The 25,202-nt window shown below is 39.2% G+C and overlaps 1 protein-coding gene across 3 annotated transcripts in view; it reads left to right on the top strand.

Moving 5' to 3' along the window:
• Positions 1-24,920, top strand: part of lipeb (lipase, hormone-sensitive b) — a 31,831-nt gene extending 6,911 nt beyond the window's left edge. For 2 of the 3 annotated variants that reach the window (XM_032557663.1, XM_032557665.1), the window contains 13 exons: positions 2,358-2,599; positions 3,370-3,654; positions 3,931-4,021; positions 4,350-4,376; positions 5,244-5,389; positions 5,745-5,930; positions 6,674-6,826; positions 10,951-11,095; positions 14,503-14,730; positions 15,972-16,172; positions 18,389-18,570; positions 19,649-19,915; positions 20,297-24,920. In XM_032557663.1, coding sequence (XP_032413554.1) covers positions 2,358-2,599; positions 3,370-3,654; positions 3,931-4,021; positions 4,350-4,376; positions 5,244-5,389; positions 5,745-5,930; positions 6,674-6,826; positions 10,951-11,095; positions 14,503-14,730; positions 15,972-16,172; positions 18,389-18,570; positions 19,649-19,915; positions 20,297-20,701 — 2,558 coding nt within the window. In that variant the 3' untranslated portion in view covers positions 20,702-24,920. The remainder of the gene's footprint in view (positions 1-2,357; positions 2,600-3,369; positions 3,655-3,930; positions 4,022-4,349; positions 4,377-5,243; positions 5,390-5,744; positions 5,931-6,673; positions 6,827-10,950; positions 11,096-14,502; positions 14,731-15,971; positions 16,173-18,388; positions 18,571-19,648; positions 19,916-20,296) is intronic. The other variant, XM_032557664.1, reaches the window with a different exon arrangement.
• The last annotated feature ends 282 nt before the right edge of the window (positions 24,921-25,202 follow it).

Genomic DNA, 25,202 nt, shown 5'->3' with positions numbered 1-25,202 from the left:
CAAGGGAGTATTATTGTTCCCCTGACAAACTGAAATAACTACTTCTATTAGTCATTGTGAACTGGAGGAAAAACTAAATAAGTGTGACCATTGTGGTTCAATTACTCCTGTGAGCCTCAAGACAATATTTCACTCTTTAAGCATCGTTTCTCTTCTATCTCAAAAGGTGAACTTAAATTTCTAACCTAATTTACTCTTTTTTTCCAAAGTCCAAATATTATTTTCACCACTTTATGGTGGTAGCAACTATTATGTTACGTCACTCATGACAACCTCCCGTGTCCATGCATAACTCTATATTCACCCATGATTAAAGCAGTGACTTCAAAGTCTCCAGATCATTTTCGAATTCATAAAATGAAAATTTTATGCAAGTTTGTTTTAACCCAGTGAGAAAGAGGAAGTCGGGGGAACTGATGTGTGGCTGCAGTAGCGTGCTGTGGCAGAGTTTACGCTGCATAAACTGTTGTTTTCATTCTTCAGCTTTTAGTTGGATCCTCCCAGTAAATTCAAAGTTCCTGTTGTTTCATAATCTCAGGGCAAAATGAGTTTCAAATTGAAACTCAAATGTCTTTTTGTGGGTTCAGGGAGATATCTGAACCCACAGCTTTCTTGCTTTTCCTGCATAGATGTTTGTAGTCAAACTGCTCATGATATTCTTTATCTGTGTCACCAATAAGTAGCCACATGGCTCGTTATTTGGGAGGTAAAAAAAAAAGTCTTTGATTACTGTGAGAGAGATCCAGACTTTTTTTTTGTTTGTTTGTTTTTAGCTTTTATTAAGCCCAGATGTATTCATAACCCCCTGGCAGATTTGGATTAGAAGAAAGCTTTGAAATTGAGTGCATTGTTTCTAAATTAAATTAATATGAAAGTTTTTGGAGTGACTCAGTCTGACTTAAATTTGACAGAAAATCTGCAGAGGGAGCTAAAGATTGGGATGATGGTAAATTGACCAGAGTTGGAGCTCGTCCCAGAGGATGAATTGACAAAATAGCAGTGGAAGCTTTCAAAAAGTTCAGAAATCACAAGGACTTGGTTGCTGTAATGCCAATACAGTCTTTTAGATTTATTATTGAGAAGGATATAAATTATCTTTAACATTCCAATTTTGTGAACGTGAATTATAAACTGAAATTTTTGGTTTTACTCTTGTCCATTGTCATCTTGTGAGATTTCTGTCATTTTCCTTTAAGAAAAAAGCTTCTTGAAGAAACAATCTGCCAAGGGGTTGAATAATTTGGTGCATAATGTGCATGTCATTATTCACATGTTATAGTGTTTTCCTGTTTTTATTGGCCTGACAAAAAAAACCAACACATTTTTCAGATTATCACTTTGAAACCTTTGAAGCTCTTTGGGTTTTCTGTCCCAAAAATGAATTTAAAGTTAATTTTAAGGACATAGAATAAGTTTCAAGTAAATATGTGAGATTTAATTCTTAATTTATCGCAACACACCTCGCATTTAAGTGTTCTTTATCTACTCATATCTACATCTACAAGTACTAATTAAGGTCATTTATTAAAAATGATTCATGATAAATTCCTTTCGTTCTTGTCTCTGTAAGTTCTGACCATTGTGGAGACGCTGTCTTCTCTTACACGTCTCTCTTCTGTCTCAGTATGACAGTCAGCCTATAGAGGAACCGCGAGCCGGTTCCCATAGCTGGCATGGAAACCGACGTCTCGGATGACTTGGCAGAGGAACACAGTCCAGCAGGAACAGATCCTGTCCTATCATTGTCCTCCATTAGGAAAGAGATATGAGCACGTTTGATAAACATACCAAGCTGTGTGATGTCAGCTGCACGTCTCCTCTGGGACACTTTCATGAGCATGTTTGGATGTTTTTCTTCAGTTTCTGGCCAATCTGTTTGTTCTCAGCAGTGACCTGTTAGCAGAGGGCCTCTGCCTTCTCCTCCTGTTCCATGCAGATCTTGTGGGGATTTTAGCTGCTTAGCCTGGGTTTACATCGCTTAATTTCAAGCCTTGTTTAACACATTTCAGCCCAGGAGTCTCTGTACGCCATGCAGCAGGGGCTTAGTTATCCAGACTAAGAACATTTTGTTGGATAATTCCAATGGGTGCAGTGTTTCTCTTGGATGTTCTGACAAGATCAGACTAATGGGCTTGTTCTTAACCTCTATAGAAAGCTTGTGAGATTGGAACCTTTCCATTCGATAAAAGTGTAAATGTCATTACTGGTCAGTTTTGTTGAAATTACGTAAAGCAAAGGGACATTAATGACAAATAAATGGAGTTACAGTTATACAGTTTCTAAAAATGTCATAGAAACTGAAATGTTGTCAGCAAATCTCCTTTTGTTTTATCTCCCTTTTCATGTACTTTTTTCAGTGATGGACACCCAGGCAGTGTTTGCAGCACTTTACGGCGTATGTGAAGAAAATGTGGCTTTCTTCTCGGGTGGAGCCAAGGGGACCCAGGGTGATGCGGGTCGACGTCTGGTGGAGGCCATGAAACTGATCCAGGAACACGCTCGCAGCTTGGAGCCTGTTATTTCTGGCTTTACTGCCGTTTATCAACATTTTGACTTTGATCCACACATACCTGCTAATGGCTATCGCTCGCTCGTCAAGGTAAGCTGCGCAAAGCTTTAAAGTCTTATTTTTTTTTTCTTTTTGTCTGCAGGAGTCGAATTTAAAATTCTTGTTTCTCATTTCCAACTTGGTGCAGCTTGGAGGATAAAAATCGTTAACGCTGCAGTAGATTCATATCAATATTCCCTCGCCCTGATGAAAAAATGCTCCATCTTTGACTTGATATTGCTTTGTTTCAAGGTCGGCACATTTGTTGCAGAGATTGATTTTTATGTTGCAAATCGGGGGTAGGTGAATCCGCCAACTGCACAGTTGCCAACGACTACTGGATCCGATGTATTTTAATCTTTGACGCTTATTGATAAATCATCACGACCTTCAGTTGGTGCAGCAGACTATAACTGAATGTGTTTGGCAAATGAATGCTGCTCTGTTCTCATCGCCCTTGATTTACACATTTATGATCCCTCTGGTTTTTGCAGATCTTCTTCTTCTGCTTTTTTTTTTTAAACATGTTTGCAGGAGGTCACAAAATATTTATCCCCTTTCAATGTTGTTATGATTTAACTTACAACTTCAGTGTATTTTAAAAGTAATCTATTTAGTGAATGGAGTCTAATTGTGTGTAATTTATAGACAAGCTTTTGAATTTCCCAGTTCACTGTTCTGTTACCTAAAATGTGACTTTCTAGATAGGCGAAAGTTTGGAGACGCACCACAAGTTATTTTAAGCTTTCCCTTCAGGCACTTCCAAAAGTATTTGTTTTAACAGTCTAAAGTTTTGACTTGCTTGAAATTCTTATTTTCAGGTTGTACGTTGCTGTCTTCTCCACATCATCCACAAGGGGCGCTACATCACAACCAACCGTCGCAGCATCTTCTTTCGGGTAGCGCACAACGTGCGGGAGATGGAGGCGTACTGCAATGCGCTCTGTCAGCTGCGCGCCCTGCTCTACTTGGCGCAGCGCATGCTACATGACAACAGCCACGGAAACCTGTTCTTTCAGGATGAAAGTGGCCTCAGCGAGAGTTTCGTCCGGGAATACGCCTCCATGCATAAAGGATGCTTCTATGGCCGCTGCCTGGGTTTTCAGGTGAGATGTAATAAGTGGTGGGGAATGGGAATGAGTTACAGGTGCCTCCCTGGTTATGAATAATACTCCTACTAGTATTATTCATAACCTAGTACCTAGAGGTAGAGCAAAAAATATTGAATCAGTGATTCTGATTAATGTTAAGGTATTGAAATTAATCCTAAATGGATAAACGTAAACAGTCCTCTTCTGCTTCTCTTTTGTACTGATGAAGGATTAGGATATAAGTGACTTTTTTTTTTTGTTTTGTTTTTTTATATGACTTTCTCTCTCCAGTTTACGCCGGCCATCCGACCATGTCTTCAGACCATCGCTATTGGCCTCGTGGCCTTTGGTGAAAACTACAAGCGCCATAAGTCAGGAATAGGTTAGCATCGCCTCATCGACCAGCACACATTGCTCTCATTCATCCTCACATCTCTTCTGCATTCCTCCTTGGTCCCTGACTGTGTACCTTTTTGATGTTGTGTGTTTGGATTTTAAATGCTCTTTCATCCTTTTTGCAATCTCGAGGGCTAGCTGGTGTTTTTCTTGTATATTTCAGAATGTTTTGAACATTCACACACAGTTAAGCACAGAGACTGGTTCATATACAAACTTGTGATATACACACATGCACTCAGACATAAATAATTAACACTAACAAAGGAATACCCCCACTCTGATGGTTTCTTGTGCTCTCTGCTGCACCTCAGTGGACGCAGGAGGTATTGCACCGTATGGTGAGTTTATTGGTACCTTTTCATTGTGTTACTCTTTATTGACTTGGAAGACATTTTAACATTACTCTTGAATTGTTCTTTTTACACCATATCTTCTATCATCCTGAATATTTTTATTCTCTTACCTTAGAGTTGGATGTTTTTCTATTTTACTTTGCAAGAAATTTCAATTACCTGAGTGGTATTTTATAGTATTAAAATAGTTATAAAGTGATATATTTCAAGTATTTATTTCTCTTATTATATTTTATTTTAGAATTCAGCTTATGAAACTCAACACTGTTAATCAGAAAAATTTAATTTAGACAACAAAATAACACTTCTGTTGTAAAAATCCATTCTTATAGATCTTGGTTAACATTCCAATCTCCTGAGAAACTTGGGGTTTTCATTAGCTGTAGGTCTAGTTAAAATTAAACAAAAACATACTTGAAATGTATAGCACTCCATATGCAATAATATAATTTCCTTTTTGCATTGGATTTTAATACATAGAGATGCACCTGTATTATATCCTTTTATTTACTGTCTGACCTTTCCTGAAATTTTTTTTTTTTGGAGAACCAAAGATGCATTTTACTGAATGAGGCCCAAGTTTTCCAGCTGTGTCTCTATTTCTGATGTTTGCTGTGGCCTCGTTACATTTACATTTGCTTTCCTCCTGTATTTGACCTTCATTATCAGTAACTTGTTCCTTATTTTTTTCAGTGTTTTGGTTACATTTATTTTATTTATTTTCATTTCATTTGTTTTAACTCATATTCCCTAGACACTTTCTCTTTCTCATTGTTTTGGTTCTGCTTTGTCCTTCACATTAACCTCTCATGCATCCCCTCCTCACTGTGTCTACCGTCTTCCTTTTCCCAGGTGTGGCAGCCAGCTCTTTCTTTACCTCGGGCAAGTATGCCATCGACCCGGAGCTGAGGGGGGCAGAATTTGAAAGGATAACTCAGAACCTGGATGTACATTTCTGGAAGGCCTTCTGGAACATCACAGAGACGGAGGTCCTGTCGGTGGGTAATGTCTTCCTGTTGCTACTCACGTGGACACATTGTAAGACATTTGTAATGTGTGATATTTGATTTTACTGCACAGAAACATTGTAATTTAGTTATCACATATATTATGCATTCTATGCCTCTCTGAGAAAATTACCTTTTTGTCTTTTTTTTTGTTTTATTCCAGAGAACAGTAGTAATAATGGAAGAAATTCATTTCATCTTGTTTTTCATAATACATTCATCCAGTTTCTTATCCTCTCCAGTGACCAATAATTTTGGTCACTGGAGACCAAAATTATTGGTCAAGAATAAAAGACAGACTCATGTCTGTCTTTTATTCATTTCTTTATGTGGGTTTTTTCTCCAGAGTCTTGCCAGTATGACCTCTACTCAAGTCAAGGTGAACAGAGCGCTTTCTGTGCCTCCTGTGTCCTTTGACCTTCCTCTAGCCACAAACCACAGAGCGTCTGTAACAATAGCTCCACCATCGGCGCACATCGGCACCGCTCCTGTTCAGATGAGACTCATTTCTTATGAGCTGCGTGAAGGACAGGTAATTCCTTTTTTAACTTCAAGTTTCAATGAACATGGCTGCAAATAGACTAGCTCTTTTTTTTAAGTAGAAACCCTGGCAAAATTTTCTAGGCATCTTAAAACTTTTTTATGACTGTTTTTCTTCTATTGTTTTTTTAACCTTCAAAATCTTCAAAGTTGGCTGGATCTGACTTTTGTTTTGTACTGCTTTACTGGCAGATCCAATTTCCTCCTTGAATCATCATAATTTTTCTATCACTTAATTTTTTAACTGGACTTCTTGTTTCTGTCTCAGAAGCAAGAATTTATTCCAGGGGCCGGCTGTCTCCATTTCAGCGTGTTGTTCTTTCATTATTCACTGGTAATAAACCAGAAATTCTAACAGCAAACATCTTAAGCCAGTGATAATGCTCCAACAAGACAACAGTGTTCTTTTATGCTGTCGGAATCCAAGCCTACAGCAGTAGAAGTCCCTGCTGTTTGTTCCTGTTGATAAATAGGAATTATTATGCAGTTCTGCTAGCGCAGGACGAGTTGGCAACAAGCTGCTGCAGAACCACCAGCTTATCCAGCTTTCAGAGGAGCTCTGCTGCTGACTTCAGCTGCAAAAATATCAGCACAGACATTTGACTCTGTTTGCAGCACATACACCATGCATACAGTTTATTTGTGTGTGGCAAAGATTATAAAGAGAGAATGGAAAGTTTGGAACCAAAACTTATATGTAGATTTTTAATCCAATGCCTTTCTCTTTCTTTCTAGGACAGCGAGACTCTGCTATCTCTCTCTCGATCTGAGGGAGGTGCTATTTCTCTATCCCTGGGGTTGAAGACCAAGCGCCTCCCTTCTTCCCCCTGCCTTCTCATCCACTTCCATGGAGGAGGCTTTGTGGCACAGACCTCAAAGTCCCATGAGGTGAAATGATGCTCCTGCATGAAATAGTTGAATTTTTTTTAAAAAAGAAAGCAAATCCTCAGTTCAAAAGCAAATGGCGAAAATAATTTTTACTTTATTTTTTTTTGTTTTTAAGCTAATGTTTTTAAGGACAAAATGGCTTAATTGTTAAATATTGAATTATTTTTAGCACGGCACATTGATATGGTAATATTAATTAGAATAAAAAAGGTAAGTAATATGCAAAGATAGCAAACGAAACAAATTACAGACATTCGTCCTTGCTGTCAGACTAGCTACTCTAGTGTTGTTTTCCCCCTATTTGAGTAGCTTTCATTAGAGCAGTCATCCAGTCTAATTCACCTTTTGTTTTCCTTCAATAGTGTTTACTCAAACTAATTGTATCGAACCCCAGATAATTAAAGAGACAGATACAAGTTGACAACAAAGGGGCAATTGGTTGCCATTCTGCTTTCCCTGTCAGTAGTGCTGCATGTAATGAGCTGTTAAGCTAATTATTGTTGTAATTATTCCATGAAAACTTAATTGAGAGTTTGACCACTCTCTTTGCTTTCTTTACTGACAAAGTGCACAGAGAGCTGCCCTTGTCTATGCAGCACATTAGTGCTTTAGTTACTGGCTTCATCCTTGCTGCTCAAGACTCAATCCGAGGCATGGGTCAGTATCAAGATTCTCACAGTTTGATAACCTCAAGTAAAATATGAAAATAATGCTAAAGTAATTTAACTTGTGTCATCACAGTTTTAAAAATGTTATTTATTTTAATACGAAGGCTTGGGCCAGAATAGAGAATGAACCTGTACAATTTTGTCACTTTGAAGTGATTATTGTGCTAAATATAACATATTTTTACTACTCTGATCTATAGTAATGCTGGGAGTTAAACAGGATAACATTTGCTGGTTAGTCAAGTTATCTAATAGCCAGCCTGCAATCTGCTGCTTTACAAACATCCTGCTCTTAGTTATAAACTGTAGTTTCAAAGTGGCGTTATGGGTGGTGCTTAATTTCCACAGTCACAGTGGATTTTTCTGGTAACTGAGAATATTTCCAAACAGCCGAGTTTGTCTTTCTTTCAACCGAGTTTTAATTTAGATGACTGGATTCAAAATCATAAAGCCAGTATTCAGAGGCCAAAAACTGTTTGTTTTTTTAAAGATAATGATGCAGATTTTTTTGTGTGTGTCTGTATTACAAAAAGGAATAAGATTTTCTTAAATTTTATTATCAACTCTTTTGGCTTTTGTCCAGTAATTTAAAAATGTTTTTTTGTCTTTTCTCAACAATAACAGGCTATGGGTCATTCTCTTTGAAAATTCTCCATTTAGCAGAGTTTAATGTCAGCTTTTGACTAATAGTCACCTGATATTTGTGGTCTTACTTACAGTGGAATTAAAAACAAAAGAAGACATGGTTAATAATCATTTATACCTTGATTTGCACATTTTCCATTTGAAGATTTTACCAAGAACTCATAAAAGTTGTCTCAACTTCCTGAATTGAATTGCAGTCGCTGATCAGATGAAATCGTACTGAGACTGGTAAATGGTTTGCGAGCTTCAATTCAGACACCCTGGTTTAGGAACACTCTTTGAGCCAGTAAACGGATGGGAACGGGCAGTTCCGTACTTTGCCCTGTACTCCATTAAGTTTTTTTATATTTTTCCTATAAATTCTTTGGCACTATTGGCCTTTATTGAGTAAATGGGGTGGAGAGACGACGAAGATGTGCATCAAATCTAAGACTGGTAATTGAGCCCAGGACAACGGCACATGGTGCATGTGCTCTACCAACTGAGCCACGAAGCTAAACAGAAACTTCTACATCTTTTTCTGGCATTTAAGTAAAAGCCCTTTAAGAAAAAGTCAAAAAAAATTTTTTTTCTTCATTACTGTCAACAAGACAACCTTCCTCTTTTTTTAACTTGAGCTGTCCTGCTTCTCACGAGATGACCTATTCTCCACACATCACTAATTTAAGCTGCGGAGCATCCTGCATCCTTCTGCATATCGTGCACTTCTCCTGCCTGCTTCTTTGAACCTCTCCAACATCAGTGGGCTCTGAGGTCAGATTCTCTTTTCACCCCCTGTTATGTGAGCGAGCCACTCGGTGGGGGCAGAGATGCAAGTCTCACTACAGAACTTGTGTGAGCAGCATGTGGATGGAGTGACGAGATGGGAGCTGGGAAAACCCTACATTATTCTGTCAAACATTTACACTTCAACTCAGCATAGCTATGCCTTAAATCCAACAACCAGCCTGTCCCTGCCTGGATCTGTTTTAATGAACTTGTTTTTTAGTTAAAGTGTGTGCTATAATACTCCACAGGAGCAGCACATGCATTACTTGCTTAGCTCATCTTAATGAAAGAGAGAATTGTGTTACCAATGGTTTGATCCCGTTTATCCTGTGTCGACATAGCCATCTGTGACTGTTTGCAGTATTTAGCTACTTACAGCTGTTACAAGACAAGGCTCTGTGAAATTGCAAAGGACATGGGCATCCTTAGTCTACAACTGCATGGTAGCTTGTGGATGAAAGGGCGCAATCACGAGGGTGCGGAGTGCTGTCATGATGGATTAAGAAAGAAAGAATTACCCCAGGCTCTAATGGAAGACATGTCGGACTGTCCTTCACTCTTTTCTTCTTGTTTGCAGTCCTGCCAGTGTCTCAGACAATTCTTTGTTCACTTGGTATCCTTTGTCACATTTTGGCACTGATGTTTCCCCTCTTTTTTTCATATATATATTTTTTCTTCCTTGACTGTCTGAATCCCTCATGGAAGAACACGAAAGGGAGAGCCGAGAAAAAAAGTTTTTCTCTGAGAATCAAAACCAAATGTTTTCTCTTGTATCCTTCCCAACATCCATGTTATGTCCTCCAGCAGAAAAAGTTAAAAAGACAGAGCTCGACCTCAGTTGCAGAATGAGCCAGTGGTTGATTCATTGTGCATTAAAGTTCTGATCAAGAATAGATGTAATGTCTGTAATTTATGCAGAGCATCAAGTGTTGGGTAGCAGTATTAAAGGATTGCAGATTAACAGCTTTGCCTGTCTGAAAGTGAGTCGGAGCTCTCGTTAATTCCCTCTTTGGAAACCCAAGAAGAGTATATATGTGAAGAGTTTCCAAAGTCATGTAAAATTAAACAGCCTCTATCCCACCTCAACAAGAACACTCATCTCTTCTCTGCCCACTGGGCTATGTGTTGTGCGTGCACAGCGGGGTTTTTTTCTTTCTTTTTTTTGTGCAGGCAGCTGATGTGTTGCCTCTGACTGACAACTTTGCCACACACTCAGCTGCATGTTCTAACTCATTGTAGACTCCCAGTCAGTGAAGAATGTTGTTGTCAAATGTTTATCCTCACCTTAGGAATACCTTTCACTGATTCACACATCGCCTAAATCAAAGCTGTGCTCATTCTGCAAGCTCGCTCACTTCTCTGTTGCTGTGATCCAAGATTTAGTGTGACAGATTAAGGCTTAAACACACCCAAGCTGACTGCTGTTTTATTTTATTTTATTTTTATTTATTTATTTTTCATGCTAAATCACAAGCTGGTGGTGTGACATTCAAACATGCACACACCTTCATTTTCCCTGGCGGTTTGAGTAAAGATGTTTCACTTTGACTAAAAGCACTGCCACAGCAACTCAAAAGTATTAAAGCTAAACAGAGAACAGGGGCCACAGCCATTCTCACATTTCAGGGCCACTGTCTACGTAATATAAACGTTTACCCTGACTACAACAGGCATACAGGCAAGCACTCGGCATTATAGTAGTTTTTTCTTTTTTTTATAGAACGTCCTTGTAAATCTACAGCACCATCTTGGCTTTCTTCACACTGAAAAGTAGGACAAGTAGCTGCATTTATTACTGTACAAAAAAGAGCAAATGGAGGAGACTGTGAGGGCAGCTCTCGCCTCTTGCTCTGGTTTTGTCTGTTCTGTAAGCCAAAAAGCAGATAAATGAGATCAGAGGGACACTTAATGTTCATTTTATCCTTGTGTCTTAATGCTGGCTGCATTCCACCACTGCAGACTCTAATAAATTTGGCAAATAGACTGTTTCTCTTTTATTAATAACGTCTTACCTCCCTCCCTGCTTTTATGTTTTTTGCACAGCCTTATTTGAAGAGCTGGTCCCAGGAACTTGGTGTTCCCATCCTGTCGGTGGATTACTCTCTGGCCCCTGAAGCCCCTTTCCCACGGGCACTTGAAGAGTGTTTCTATGCCTACTGTTGGGCTCTAAGAAACCACCATCTACTTGGTACATACATCTCACACACATTGCACAGAATTACAAAATTTACACGTGTGGGCGTGGGTGTGTGTGTATATATATATATATATATATATATATACGTGTGTATATAAATATTATACCAGCTGTGTGTATATATATATGTATGTTTTAGAAGGGGCAGCATACAATAGCAACTATAGTTACCTGAGTTGGCTAAAAGGCTAGATAACGCCTTTCGGTTAATTTTCTCACATTGTGCTGAGGATCAGGCGACCGCAGTATTTCACTGATGTCATGCTGTCAAAGAAAACAAAATAGACTAAATGTCATCTTTCTGGGCAGGATTATACAGTTCCTTCTGATGGCTCGTTTTACTCCTGTGGACTTTTGATTTAATATTTACAGTCACACAGAGGAGGAGGATAAGTCCACTGAGAATCCTATACATTAGGCAAATATTCCTACACTCAAATTCTCCTGAGGGGAGTACTTGTTTGCATAAAGATGATCAAAGATTTTCAAGTTATCTTGTATGAATTGGGCCAATTACCAAACAGCAATTAATATGACTGAGAGTCCTTGGGAAAATGTAAGCAATAAAGTACATCCTTTACGAATCAAAAACTTTCCAAACAAGACCCTGGAGCGAACCTTTTCAATACAAGTTTAAGATTTTACTCTTAAAACAAACCTAGGCATGTAAACTATGCGACAGCATTTAGTGTTAAGATATAAACTTGTATGCAAACAAGTTTACATACTAAATAAAATTTTACCTACTACTGAGCCATTTGATAAACTTAGTGGACTGGATTAAACATTTCCACTTATAATAATTTTATAAAATAAATAATAAAAAAAAAAACAGAAAATGGGAAGCAAGGTAATTTTACTTGGAACTGTAATGGCTGACTTGTCAACTTCAGTAGGACAAGGATCATATCTCTAATAAACTCACCTTAATTCACTCAGCCTGTGACATTCTCTAAAAAAAGGTTTTCCTACATCTGATTTCTACTGGTTTAAAACAAAATATCTATTTTTTTATCTATTAAGATGATCAGCAATTTGACGAGCAATAAATTTTTTTCGTGTGCCTTTTGATGTTCTAGTCTTGTAAATATAAATCATACATTGATCTGTCTATGGTTATAAGTTAAGAAAGGCGCAACATTTGTTGGTATAAAATCATATTAGTTGAGTTTCAGTCTTGCTTCACTTATCCTTTGGGAACTGTTTTAGAGATTTCTAAAGTTTCCACATTTCAGTGTGGGTCAATTCATGTCATAAATGGACAATCTGCTCTTGTTTCTTTTCTAATCTTATTCCAGAGGTATCCCTTTTTACATAAGTACTCAGGTGCTTAATATTGAACTCGAATGAACCTTAATTCCACCAGGGATCTTCAGATGCCTTTTAAAGCAAAGTTGACTGACCTTGATTTAATAGACTGAACATAACTAAGAAGCTACACTCTTTGATCAGTATTAGCTTTCCTAGTGGATGGAGCATGTCAAAGAGAAAACAAAGTCAGGAATGTTAGTGGCAGATAGGGGGATACAGTGAATATAAAGATGTATTTTCTGAAGCACTGCAGAGTCAAAAGGAAACGTTCTGAATTTTGTCTGTCTTTAAAACAGAGTAATTACAGATGAAGCACAATTGTCAGACGAATCCCTGAATCCACTATGCATACACATGTTAACAATAGTAGAATAAAACATTTACGTATTTACATGTGTACACTACAACACGATTCTCATGAGAATGCACTAGGATTAAGCTTAAATGGGCCTCATTGTGCTCTTCCAAATAAGTAGAAACGTACATTTTAAACACACAACACTGACACAGATCTGAAGTTGTCTAAATGTTTAAATTTTTTTTAGAAATGAGTAATATAATCAGAAAATGGAAATGAAAGTTGTATCTTTTTTCAGTGTGAAGCTGAGTGTGTGTGTACATCATAGGTGTCAAACTCTGGCCCGCGGGCCAGATTTGGCCCACAGTGTAATTATATTTGGCCCGCGAGGCAATTTCAAATTAATATTAGAGCCGGCCCGCCGGTATTATACAGTGGCAACGCTGTGACGCCGCATTCACCACTTATACTACAAATCCCATAATGCTCTGCTGTTTTTTTGGCGCGTCAATCAGGACAGAGGCAGACATGCCTCCTCCTCTGTGTCAGTAGCACTTATGGTAGCGGACATGGATGTATTAGGAAGGTGGTGATCCGTCTTCTTGCGCACTCCTGCGGTTGAAAGCCCCGGCGCACCCTGCATCCCCGTGCCTCTCCCCCAAACCACACTGCGACCTCAAACTACAGCTGTCACTGTGCTACCCTACCAAAAAATGGCGAAAAGAAAGGCAGAAAATAGAACTTTTCTGGACAGGTGGGAGACAGAATATCTGTTTACATATGTATGTGAGCAACTTTTCTCCTCAGTGAAGATGACAAAAACGTCTCACAGGAGACCTCTGACTGATGAACATCTTTGATGACAATGACAATAAATCTTATCTTATCTTATCTTATGAACATCTTTGTTCGATAATGAAGGTTTCCTCAGCTCAAACTCTGAGCCCCAACATTGATGAACTGGCATCCAAAAAAAGATGCCAGGTATCTGGCTTGGCTGCATCAGAGTAGATCAGTGTGTCGCAAAATGAGCAATAAATAGTTTTCTATGCACCTTTTCTTGTTAGTCCAAGGCCTGAATGGTTTATTCGTAGTTTATTTAATGATTTATTCATAGTTGTTATGTTATTTTATTTTCAAATTTATTAGCCTGTGTACGAAGCTAATTTTGACATTTACCTCAGAAAGGAGGCATTCAATTTTTATTTAAATTTTAATATGCCATTTATATGTTTTATTATTATTTTTAGCAACTCAATTATGCACGCCTGCACTTTTAAGTTATATAAGCCTTGCTTGTTCAATATTTATTTATAAAATGTTCAATCTTGGCCCGCAGCCTTGTTCAATTTAAAATTTTGGCCCACTGTGTATTTGAGTTTGACACCCCTGGTGAACATCCTCAACTGCTTGTCTCTGCCACAAGGCTTCATTTATCACTTGAAAATTGACCGTGCTGTGAGCTTCTCTGCGCTAGCTGCTGAAAAATTTAAGGCAGTTTGGGATGTTCAATATTCTGACAGAATCCTTCTTATGTACCTGAAAACTTAAGCACGTTCTGTCTAATAAACAGTGATGTTGATGGAGTCTTCTGTTTGTCCTGTAACAGAAAAATCTCACAGCAATTAGCCAAACAATGAGACACCTGTTTGCAGTCACATATTATCTGTTTGTTGTTCGGTGAAGACTGTGTTGCACTTCCAAAGATGGTTACAACATTGAGTTATTAATCCATTTAGTGTTTTTTTCACCTTTCCATGAATAAATATTTCAATCTTTATTCAATCAGGATGGACTGGAGAGAGAGTGTGTTTGGCCGGTGACAGTGCGGGGGGCAACCTGTGCGTGACCACGTCAATGCGCGCCGCTGCCTTTGGTGTACGAATGCCAGATGGCCTGGTGGCGGCCTACCCAGCTACGCTGCTGACGGCCTACGCGTCACCCTCCCGTCTTCTTACTCTTATGGATCCCCTGCTGCCGCTCAGTGTGCTCTCCAGGTGTCTCAGTGCCTACGCAGGTAGGATTATGTTTATTTACTGCTTAAAGAGTGGTACTGAGGACTTCTTTATTTTTTAAAGGTTGAGAATTGCGAGGATCCACACTTACTGGCTGTTTTTTTTTTTACCTTTTCAGTTGTTTATTAACCCACCTACAAGTTAGCCAAACCCATGGTATAAATTTGAATGTAATTAGCCAACTAGATGTGTTGAAAATGACAACTTGTTAACGGTCAAACTGAGTATCAGAATCTGGAAGGGGGTTTACATAGGATGTTTGTCTTTTTTACAAAACAGGCTGGTGTGAGTGTTACAGAAACTGCAGATCTGCTGCATAGTCGGAAAGGGAAAATATCCTGAGAGCAGCGGTTTTGTGGTTCAGAATGCCTTGTTGTTGTCAGATCAGAATAAACAGACTGATTTAAGATGATCGAAAGGATACTACAGCTAAAACAACCACAATTGCTACAAAGTGCTTTCAATGCAATCTCTGAACGTACAACATGTCGAGGCAGAAGCTGAAGGACCTCACTGGGTGAAACTCTTCAGCAAACTGAAGATATAGTTTGGACAAACCAGCTGAACAATATCAGATTGGAAAAACATCGACTTTGCAACTGCATCATTCCAATGTAAGAGTGAAAATGTGGCCACAGCTAGTTAATAATAAAGGGGCTGATGAGTGTGTTGGAACGGTTTTTGCTCTAAACTTGTTGGTTTTATGTCCTGAATTGTTTCATTTTATGGTTTACATAAACCTCAAGCTCAGGACAAGATGAATTGCTGCTAATGATATGATATAAATTATTAATAATTAACATGATTTCTCTTGCAGCTGTTGGCCATTTTATCCCCTACCAACGATAAATTTTATACTTGTTTTTTGTGCAGCTGTAAGATTACCATATGACATTTAGCTGTTCAGCTCCAGTTCAGCTTTTTTCAGTTGCACTGGAATAATGTCATTAATGCCATTTTGATTAAAAGCTCTTTTAAAATTTGAGAGCAGTGGCAAACTGTACACAACTGTATGAAGCAGAAAACAAGGTAAAATGTTGACATATTGCATGCCCTGTGCTGCCTCTGCTTTTGTTTAAAACCCTTTTTTTTTTCTTCCCTCCCAATGTCACTGTCTATGAATTGCTGCCGGTAATTTGGTAGCAGCATCGAATCCCCTTGGAAAGTGATTTTTCTTCCTTGGATCATGTGTTTCCTGTCATTGCTGCTTTGCCATCTTCTCTGCTGGCGTCTTCTCCTCCAGGTAATGAGCCGCAGACCGAGAAGCAGGTAGAAAAAGTGAGCACGTTGAGCCTGGTGAGGAGAGATACGGCCCTGCTGCTGCGAGATTTCCAACAGGGAGCCTCTAACTGGATCCAATCTCTGCTGGATCCCAACAGAGCATCAGCCTCCTCCAACACATCTGCCGAGACGACACCAGCAACCCCCGATACACCGACAAGCGGTGTGTTCTCTCTGTGTGTGGGGGTGTGCATGTGTGTTTTCTGGTGTGCAGTAAGGGTGAAACATTTGAAAGTTAAATGAGGCTTGTGAAAGTATTATAGTATTTTAGCAGGAGCTTATTAAAGAATTCCAATTCATTTAATATTTAGTCTGAGTAGTAACTGTTAGGACCGAAACTAGGAACTCGTGAAGAAATGATTCCTGTTCAGTCTGAATAAAACTTGATTCAAATTCCTCGCATTTTCCAGGTCTGGACATGTATGAAACAAAGAGAAAATAACTATTTTCAGACATTATTCTTTATTTCTTCGAAGGGGTTTTTGATATGGACTTAAAGTTTTAACACAGTATTTTGCAGGATCATCACCTATATCATGTGATGATAAGAACTATTTATTAAGTTTTTTAGGTAACTGTATGACTATCGGTGTGTGTCACAGCAATTATAGCCTATAAACACAAATAACACTGTGTAATGCGTTTGTAATGCGTTTGTTTATTACCCCTGTCATATAAAGACGTGTGATTTGCATCGCTATGAAATTTATCATGATAAATGATCTGCTAAAAGCCTGCCCTTATTTCCTTTTGCGTCCTTTAATCCCTTTTTCCCTATCTTGTTCTCTGCTGCCCTCCCTTGCTTCCTTGTTCTTCATTCTCTTGTTCCTTGCCCCTATCCTTCATTTTATTTTCCTCTTCCTTTTGGTCCTACCTGCCTTCCTTCCATGGATGCTTGCATCCTACCAGTTTTCCTTTCATTTTCTGTTTTTTGAAGCTCTGATATTTAAAGTCTTGCTACTGTAGAAACGTATGCCAAAAACTTTAGTGTTTTATATTTTGAAACAAATATGGAAGGAATTATATCTCTTGAAAGTTGATTGTAGAAAGGTTTGGGGTTTTTGCATAATGAATGTGTAGAAATTCTGCGTTCCTGTGATTGTGGCTGTCTTTTTGTGAGGGAATGTTTGGATTCAAGTTGAGGTTTAATTGTTTGTTTTCACATAATGAATGAAAATCAAAGCCTTTTGCTGTTTACATCCCATATTTCCTGCATCCTTATTCCGTCTCTTTAAGCAGCATTACTATGCCAGAGTTTATTTACATCTCCTCTATCGAGGAGGTCAATGATGTGGATCCCTGTTCTTCAGCGTCCTACTAACCAATTATGGCCTCATCCACCCTGTGGAGTAATAATCCTGTAGCTCCATTCATATCAGTATCTTGACAGTAATTTTTAATTATAGCCGCTGTAAATCTGAAGGGGAAATGTAATTTTATTGGTGTCACCTTAGTTAGGTGACACCTAACTGGCAAGCCGAATCTAATGGGAGTGTCATAGGTGGAGGCATATTAATAAAAGGCCATCATAGTGCTGAGGTGGTTCATTATTAAAATAGAAGATTGGGTAGGCCTTTGTGAGGAGACCAGGCGTGACGGCTCACGGTGGTGTTATGACAGCTCAGGGCGGGGAGATGATATCACCCAGACGGCTCTTTTTGGATTTCCTCCACCCACTTCCTTTCTCCTCTTCCTGAAGTGCCTCAATTTGCATCTTGGGCCCTTAGCTGTTGGCTGTCAAACAGAGAACGCATGAAAATCAGAAACAGTGGAGTAAATGAGGTATTCTGAGTTGCTTGACTATCTTTTTAGTTGCTTGAATTTTTTGTGTCCTTCAAGTGCTGTTTATCCAATGTGAATTTGTTGCAGTACCTTGGAAAATATTATGCACCTTTTGTTACCTGACAACCACAAAGTTGTGTGTTTTTCATTGAAATTGCTTTGTGATAACACAAAGCAGAGCATAATTGTGGAGTGGAACGAAAATGATTGTTCTCCAAATTATTTCGGTGTGAGTTTTGCTAGGAGAAAGGGGTAAAATCTAAAGTGTACCAATTAAAAAAACTGGCAGACATAAACCAAAAAACTAGCTGTAATTAAAAGAAAAGGTGGATTTACAAAGTATTTAAAAATTAATTTAAAAGCCAAAAATCATTTTCCGTCCACTTCAGTCATTCACCACTTTGTCTTGGTCTAACACATAGAGTTCAAATAAATTAAACTGAAGTTTGTGTTCGTAATGTGACAAAATGTGAAAAAGTTTAATAAAAAACACTTTTTCAATGCGCTCAAAATGTTCATTGGTAAAGTTTTAGCACGAGCCAAACAAAGTTTCCTTGTGAAGTAACTTCTGTCCTCCATCTCTGCTTTGTTTCCCAGATACAGTGAGAAAAAGCGTCTCGGCAGCTTCCATCTCCTCTCCTCACGCTGACCCGCCTGTGCCCAACGAGCCGTCGCCGCTGCCCGGCAGAAAATTATCTGTGAAGAGCAAGACGTGCCAGGACTTGGAATCCCACAGCAGTCCCGTCCCCCAGAGTCCCCCGCTGATGTCTGAGCACGCTGTATGTCACACTGGAACCTGCTTATGTTGAGATTAGCTCGCTCTCTGGACGATTTTAATGCCATTAAACAATAGGATGCTACTCAACACAACACTGCAGTGTTGGTGGGGATTGAAGTGGGAATTAGGCCTGCCACACAGCTGATAACTTGTGATGGTTGCAGTCGCCTCACAGGGAAGAAAAGTCCTTCTGCTCTTGATTGTAATCAGAATTGGAAATTCATTTTCTCTTTTTAAAAAGTTAAGCATGATTGGAATTGAGAGATGTATTGCTGGTCATGGCATGAATGTCATTAATTTAATTTAATTATTAATTTGAACTGTTTTTTTTCCTCCTGTGGGCAGTGACCATACAAGAAACATTTTCATTAATTTTTGATGATGAACAAGATCTTTTTTTTTTTTAACTTGCATTATCGGTTTTCAAAAATATCCTTGTAAGCTTAAATATATATATTTACCCCCACTGATATTTGGAAAAATTCACTTTACTAAGTCGCAGAAAACCATCAGCAAGGTAATGGAACTGGCTGAAAATGATAGTACTTAGTAATAGTTCAAAGAGTTGATTTATAACGGCCAATATTTTGAACTAGGTGTTCCTGGGGACAATCTACTTTAATTTATTACCCTGAGTTGAATAAAAACCACAAATTAAAACTTATGCACCTATTCCTGTTTTAAAACTTTTCATGACTGTTTTCAAGAGGCTACTCAGCTAATGCCACTTTCTCTCACAACAGGTTACTATAAAATTACTTCAAAGAAATTCAAATAGTTTGAAAATCACTGTTTCATTAATTTTTTTCTCTCTCTTCTAGACAGATTAGATTAATTACAGTTCTGGCAAAAAAAAAAAGCCTATATTAATGTGAGACCTTAAATAGTCTTTCTCTCCTTGAAATCAGATTTTTCAGCCTGCACTCAGGCACTCTGCCAATGCTTTTCTATTTTCACAAGGACAAAGTGCTGTCTGCTTGCAAAAAAAAAATTTAAAAATGCAAACCCTCTTCAGTTTTTCTATGACCTCTGAGCTGTCTGACCAAAATGGAATAAATATATTCTGTTCTCCTCTGTAGGTAGAAGACGTGAGTTTCTTTCTCTGCAGGGACAGTGACCCCTCCATGTCCAGCGACTTGTCCTCTGTGGCCATCCCGCCCCCGGCCGTAGAGGAGGGATCGGAGCTGCTGCACCCCAGGGAGTTCCCTCTGGGCTTTGAGCCTCTGCGCTCGGAGCAGCTCGCTGAAATGAGGATGCAGAGCTCTCCGGTCGTCAAGGATCCTTTCTGCTCACCTCTTCTGGCTCCTGACAGCATGCTGAAGGGGCTGCCGCCTGTACACATAGTGGTAAAAATGCATATTTTTCTCTCTCGTAGTTGTTTTTGTGTTAAAATGAAGGTTTTAGAAGTGATCAGACTTTGAGAGTAAACAAAACAATTTAAAAGAGTCTCTAGAAATGTTCAGTTTAGCTGAGGTTACAGCCTGCTCTTTCTTTTGATGAGGATGTTGTATGACGAAGAGGAAACTAGTCTTGATTTTTAAGTGGCTTAAGTGAGTCAGCGAGATTTAGAAAAAAAAAAACCTGAACAAAAGAGACTGGGCTGCTTGAGCTCCCTCTCTTCATCCTGTAATTAAGATTCTTGACATGTCTGAAGGGAGTTTAAATTTGTTTTTCACCGTTTCTTGCCCCCCAATTCCCCCCGACCCTCTTTCGCCGTCTCCTCTCAGGCTTGTGCGTTGGACCCCATGTTGGACGACTCCGTGATGTTTGCCAAGCGTCTGAGGAGTGTCGAGCAGCCCGTCACACTGTGCGTGGTGGACGACCTCCCCCACGGCTTCCTCAGCCTCTCGCAACTCTCCAAGGAGACGAGGGAGGCCGCCAACGTTTGCGTGGAACGAATCCGCTCCGTCTTCAACCAGGAGGACACGCCCCCGGAGCCACGCAAGCACCGCAAGCTGGAGCGGACCGACGGGGGGGAACTGGCACCTTCTGGAGAAACCGGTGCTCTCCTTCCCGACCCCATTGATGACCCAGAGGCAGCTGTCGGGAGAGGGTCTAAAATCTCTGATGGGGAGGGCTTGGTTGCTGTGGCAGCCCAAAATAACACTGACGCCGGTGGCATCGGTGCTTAAATGAGGTTTGGGGTTGAGGGGAAGGCTGCGGTTCACTCACAGGAGTGGAGAGAGAGGGAGTAAATGAAAGTCAGACTGATGTAGGCAGCGCAACTCCTAAATGAGAAACGAAGGCAGCATCTTAGGAAAACAGAAAGAGGAGTGGGAGGGGGCAGTCTGGGAAAAAAATGCTCAGTGTTTGAACAATAAATAAGAGGAGGTGGAGCGCTGAAATGTATCTCCTGCTCCTCGATTCTTACCACTCGTCCGCGCTCCATTATGCACCAACGCAAATCTGGCAGACAAAACGAACACACCCACAAAAAGGCAGTCATGTTTCAGAATGAGATGATAATTTAAAAGCTTTTCAGATCAAAGACCAATACTCTCACACACACACACACACACACCCACAGAGAGCAGCACACATACTTAGAGTCGCTGTTAGGCAGGCGAAGCTCAGACATAAAGCACAAGCAAAGCTGCTAGGACGACGCCTGAATGGGTGATTCATCTGGGCCGCGGCAGGCCCTAATCAGATAGCCGTGGGCACACTGTACGCTTCATCCGCATCAATGTGGCCACTTGTCCTTTAGGAATCCACTCTAAATCACACTTAATAACTCCACATTGTCTTCTCCATTATGCCTGTTTGGGAGTCAATATAGCTCACTTTGTGGGTTGTAACTATGTTGACTCTCTCCAAATAGAATAACGAAGCTAAACACAACAAACCAAAAGACTCCAAGCTAAAGGAATTGATTTACTTGCTTTCTTGAGAATTGCGTTTTGTTTTTTAAATCATATTTTGAACTTTATGCAGGACTGTTTTTTATTATTTATGTCAGGTTATGATCCCTGAGTCCCGACTTGTTTAAACTTTAAATGTATGTTTTAATATAAGCTTTTGCTGTTTTTTTTATAGTGAATGTTTCAAAAATGAGTGGCGAGTTAAAGCATTAATACTCCCTGAACTTTCATATTTTTGTCATGCGATGACCATAATATAACCCGTTAGGACTTGAAGTGATGGACGAAAGGCGGCTTAAAATTATAACGGTTAAAGAAAATGATTCATGGTTTCCAAAAACTCCAGACTTTTGGAGCATGTTTTGACCAGCTTTGCTCAAAGTGGAGTTCACAGAACAAATGAGAACAACCCTTTTAAAATGTAAATAATAAATTAGATTCAAGGTTATTACTCTCTTATACAGAAATATTTGAATATAAACCATTCAGTTGTATTTTTAGCTTTATATTGAGGTTTATTGTCCTGGTGGAAGGGCTATTGTTAGCCTTTTGCTTCCTCTAACAGGCTTTCTTACAATTGTCCTGTGTTTAGCTTGTCTGCTTTTCCACAGAGACCAGATATTTTGGAGCACACGCCTGGTAGTTGTCCTGTTGATGAATCGTTCCATCTGAGTTGTAGCTCCTCCATTGTTCCCATCTGCCTTAGGTTAGATGAACATCCATGACTGTGTAATTATATCGTTCCCATTCCATTTTTTGGCTGATGGGTTGAGCAGACATCTATGACATTAAGAATTTTACTTGTAACAATTTTGAAAACCATGTATCATTTTCTTCACAATATGCTAGTCACCAAATTGTGTGGTTGTTGGGTGACAAAAAGCAAAATAGTTCCAGAGACGTTAGTACGACAGCGAGGCACTGAACAGATTTGTTTCTTTAGACTAAACTGCTGACTTCTCTGGTCTTTTCACTTAGGCTTATGCAGAACAAAGCAGAGTTATCAGAAGGAGAGGATGATAAATATTACAATACGGACACAGTGTTCCATCTCACTGCCGCCTTTGGCATTTGTAGTGTTGTATTAGTAATGCAGAGACTCAAACTAAGATGCATTCAAGTGAAAACAAACAAGTTCAAGGAAATTGTTGTCCTATTTCTGCAAGTCATGGTTCTTGAATTTCTTCAGCGGGTGAAGTGTTTTTAATAATTTTAATATTTCAGGATTGGAAGCAGTTGCTTGGCTTCCCAGCCCCGCTAAGAAATGGAGTTCAAAAGAGTGGAACAGTAAAGAAAAGTCCAAGTCTCAGCTGTCCGTACACATTTTAAACTCGATGGCACAGTTTTTCCTGCGAGTTGTCAGATTTTTCTCTGCTGGTTTCAGTGTCCAACCAAAGCGTTCTCAAGCCTCGGGCTTTATGACCTGACAGCTTGTTTGTTTTTCGTAACAAGTCGGAGGCTTTTAGGCAAATCTCGAGAACACCTGCTGTGAAAAACAATTGCTAGAAGACAAAAAAAACTCCCCACTGACACATTTTTGCACACTGGTTGAGATATTTTCACTCCCTAACAACTACAATTGTGGTTGTCGCTGTTTTTTGATTACTTGAGGACACTTTTCTGCATACACAGCCATCAAAGTACTTTAAAATATACCGGTGGATAAAGGATGGCGATGTTACTTTGTTCCCTTCTGTTGATAGCTTGCATACTGAAAAGTATGAAATATATGTATTGATATAAAAAAATGCACATGTGGTTGCTAACAGTGGCTGGCTGTGTCTGTCACTGCTCTGGTTGCAGACCAAAGGTTGCCAGGTCTGCAGAGAAGGATGCTGTTTGATGAATAGGATTTAGCTGATGCTCTGACTCTGAAATCCTTCCCCCCCTGTAGAAGTGCTGGATTTTCGGCTGCAGTCATGCTACAGGATTAGACCATACTCTGCTCTGTCAGCTCCAAGTACTTACTGCAATATTTTTAGTCAGATTGACAGAAAGAAAAATACACTTAGCCTCTCAGGTTTGGGGCTGAAGTTTGAACTTGTTTTTGATAGTTTCTATTAATCTGCAGTTTCCCTGCAGAGTTGGTTTATTCTGAGTTTGAGCTTTTACATGTTTGTTCTTTTTGCTTGCTTCTTATCGACAATTCAGTTGTATGGAAACGACTACCTTTGCGTCATGTTTTATTCATAAATGGCACTTTAAAGTCAATGGACTATTCATAGCCTTTGCGTATAGTCAATCCTCATTAGGACCTATTGTTCTGTCTGTAATTTGAAGTGCTTAGACTTCTTTACCAATACTAAGAGCGACACTCCAAATGGGCAAGAAGAACTGTGTTGGTTGAAATGTGTCAAACTCGTTCACCTACAGTATATTGACTCTCGTAGGCCTCATAATACTTATCTATTGTGGTTCATGAGAGCAGGTGATGGACCAGAACACTTCTGAGGTGAATCACATCTGTGTTTAGTGTTGCATTTAGGGTTCAAGCACTGGCAAAGCTATGGATTTATAATTGGCGTTCTTTAAACTGTTGTCTCAGTGCAATGCTTAGTATTGCTGACTCGTATTCGGTTTGTCAGTCAGCTCTTCCCTGCAAGTTAACAATGTTGTTCCAGTTCAATGTAAACATATTTGTATGTTCAAATGGTTGTTTGGCTTAAAATTTTGTTATAGACCAAATACTGATTTTTGGTGAAGTGCAATGCAAAGTGCAATATCCTAACTTCAGTTAGTGTTTGGTAAGGTTGCATAGGTGGTTACTTTCTAGGATTTGTCTTTCCAAAGTCTTTGTTCTTGAAGCAAGAAGTGAGGTGATGCTGATTATTATAGTGCAATACGCTTCAATCACCTCCAACTTGGGCTTCACACGTAATATATCAACCTATATCTATGGAAACACTAACGGTTCACCTGATGGCTGCTTTTATAAACGCAACAGTTCATTATATTTACCTCAATCACTTCACAGGAATGTTTCATGGTGGCTGGAAACAGTAGGTTGGAGCTTAAAGCAGAACCAAAGAGAGCTGCCAGTCCAGGAACTGATGTTCTCACCTTCCTGTTTAATGTTTTAGCTGTTAGCATTGCATCGCAGGTGCTGCTGTGTAGAATAACCTTTCTGCACTCAATATGCAAATTGTGCTGCATCATTTCAGCTGTAGGAAATGCTCAGTCTTTTAAAAAGGGGGGAACAAAATAAGTTAATACAGTAAGCCATAGACTGGAAAAAGTACAACTACCTTTTCTTTAAACATTACTTTGTTGAAAACACCACAAGTGCAAACCTGTGAATCATGCTAAAAAATGTAAACTAAAAATGATTCATGTAGATATTTTTACTTTTATGTATGTTAATCAGATTGATTATTTTTGACTGCATTTATTTGACCGTTTCTACAACAGATTGATGTATGTGACGAACCATGTGGCGAACTTCTTCTTTTGCTGACTTTTATTAAAATAAATATATTCTCCCATAAGAATGCCTCAGTTGTGTTCACATGTATTGATCAACATTGTCACTGCACATATTAAGACAGATTTTCTGCCTGGACATTTGTGAATTTCTTTGGGAAAACATTGCAGATTTTTTTGTTTCACTTATTTTGTTGGTTTCTTTCACCGGCCCAATACAAGGAACCACAGAACTATGAAATGAAAATAAAATGGTTGTCTGCATGAAAGATCTGTCATGTGTAAAGGACCCCTGTTTCTTCAATCATAGCTGCAGTTCTTTTGGGGTAAGTGTCCAACTTTGAATAAATAA

This window comes from Xiphophorus hellerii, chromosome 3 (assembly GCF_003331165.1).
Source record: "Xiphophorus hellerii strain 12219 chromosome 3, Xiphophorus_hellerii-4.1, whole genome shotgun sequence".
Lineage (NCBI taxonomy): Eukaryota > Metazoa > Chordata > Actinopteri > Cyprinodontiformes > Poeciliidae > Xiphophorus > Xiphophorus hellerii.
The sequence above is the reverse complement of the archived record's forward strand: the minus strand, read 5'-3'. Positions and strand labels throughout refer to the sequence as shown.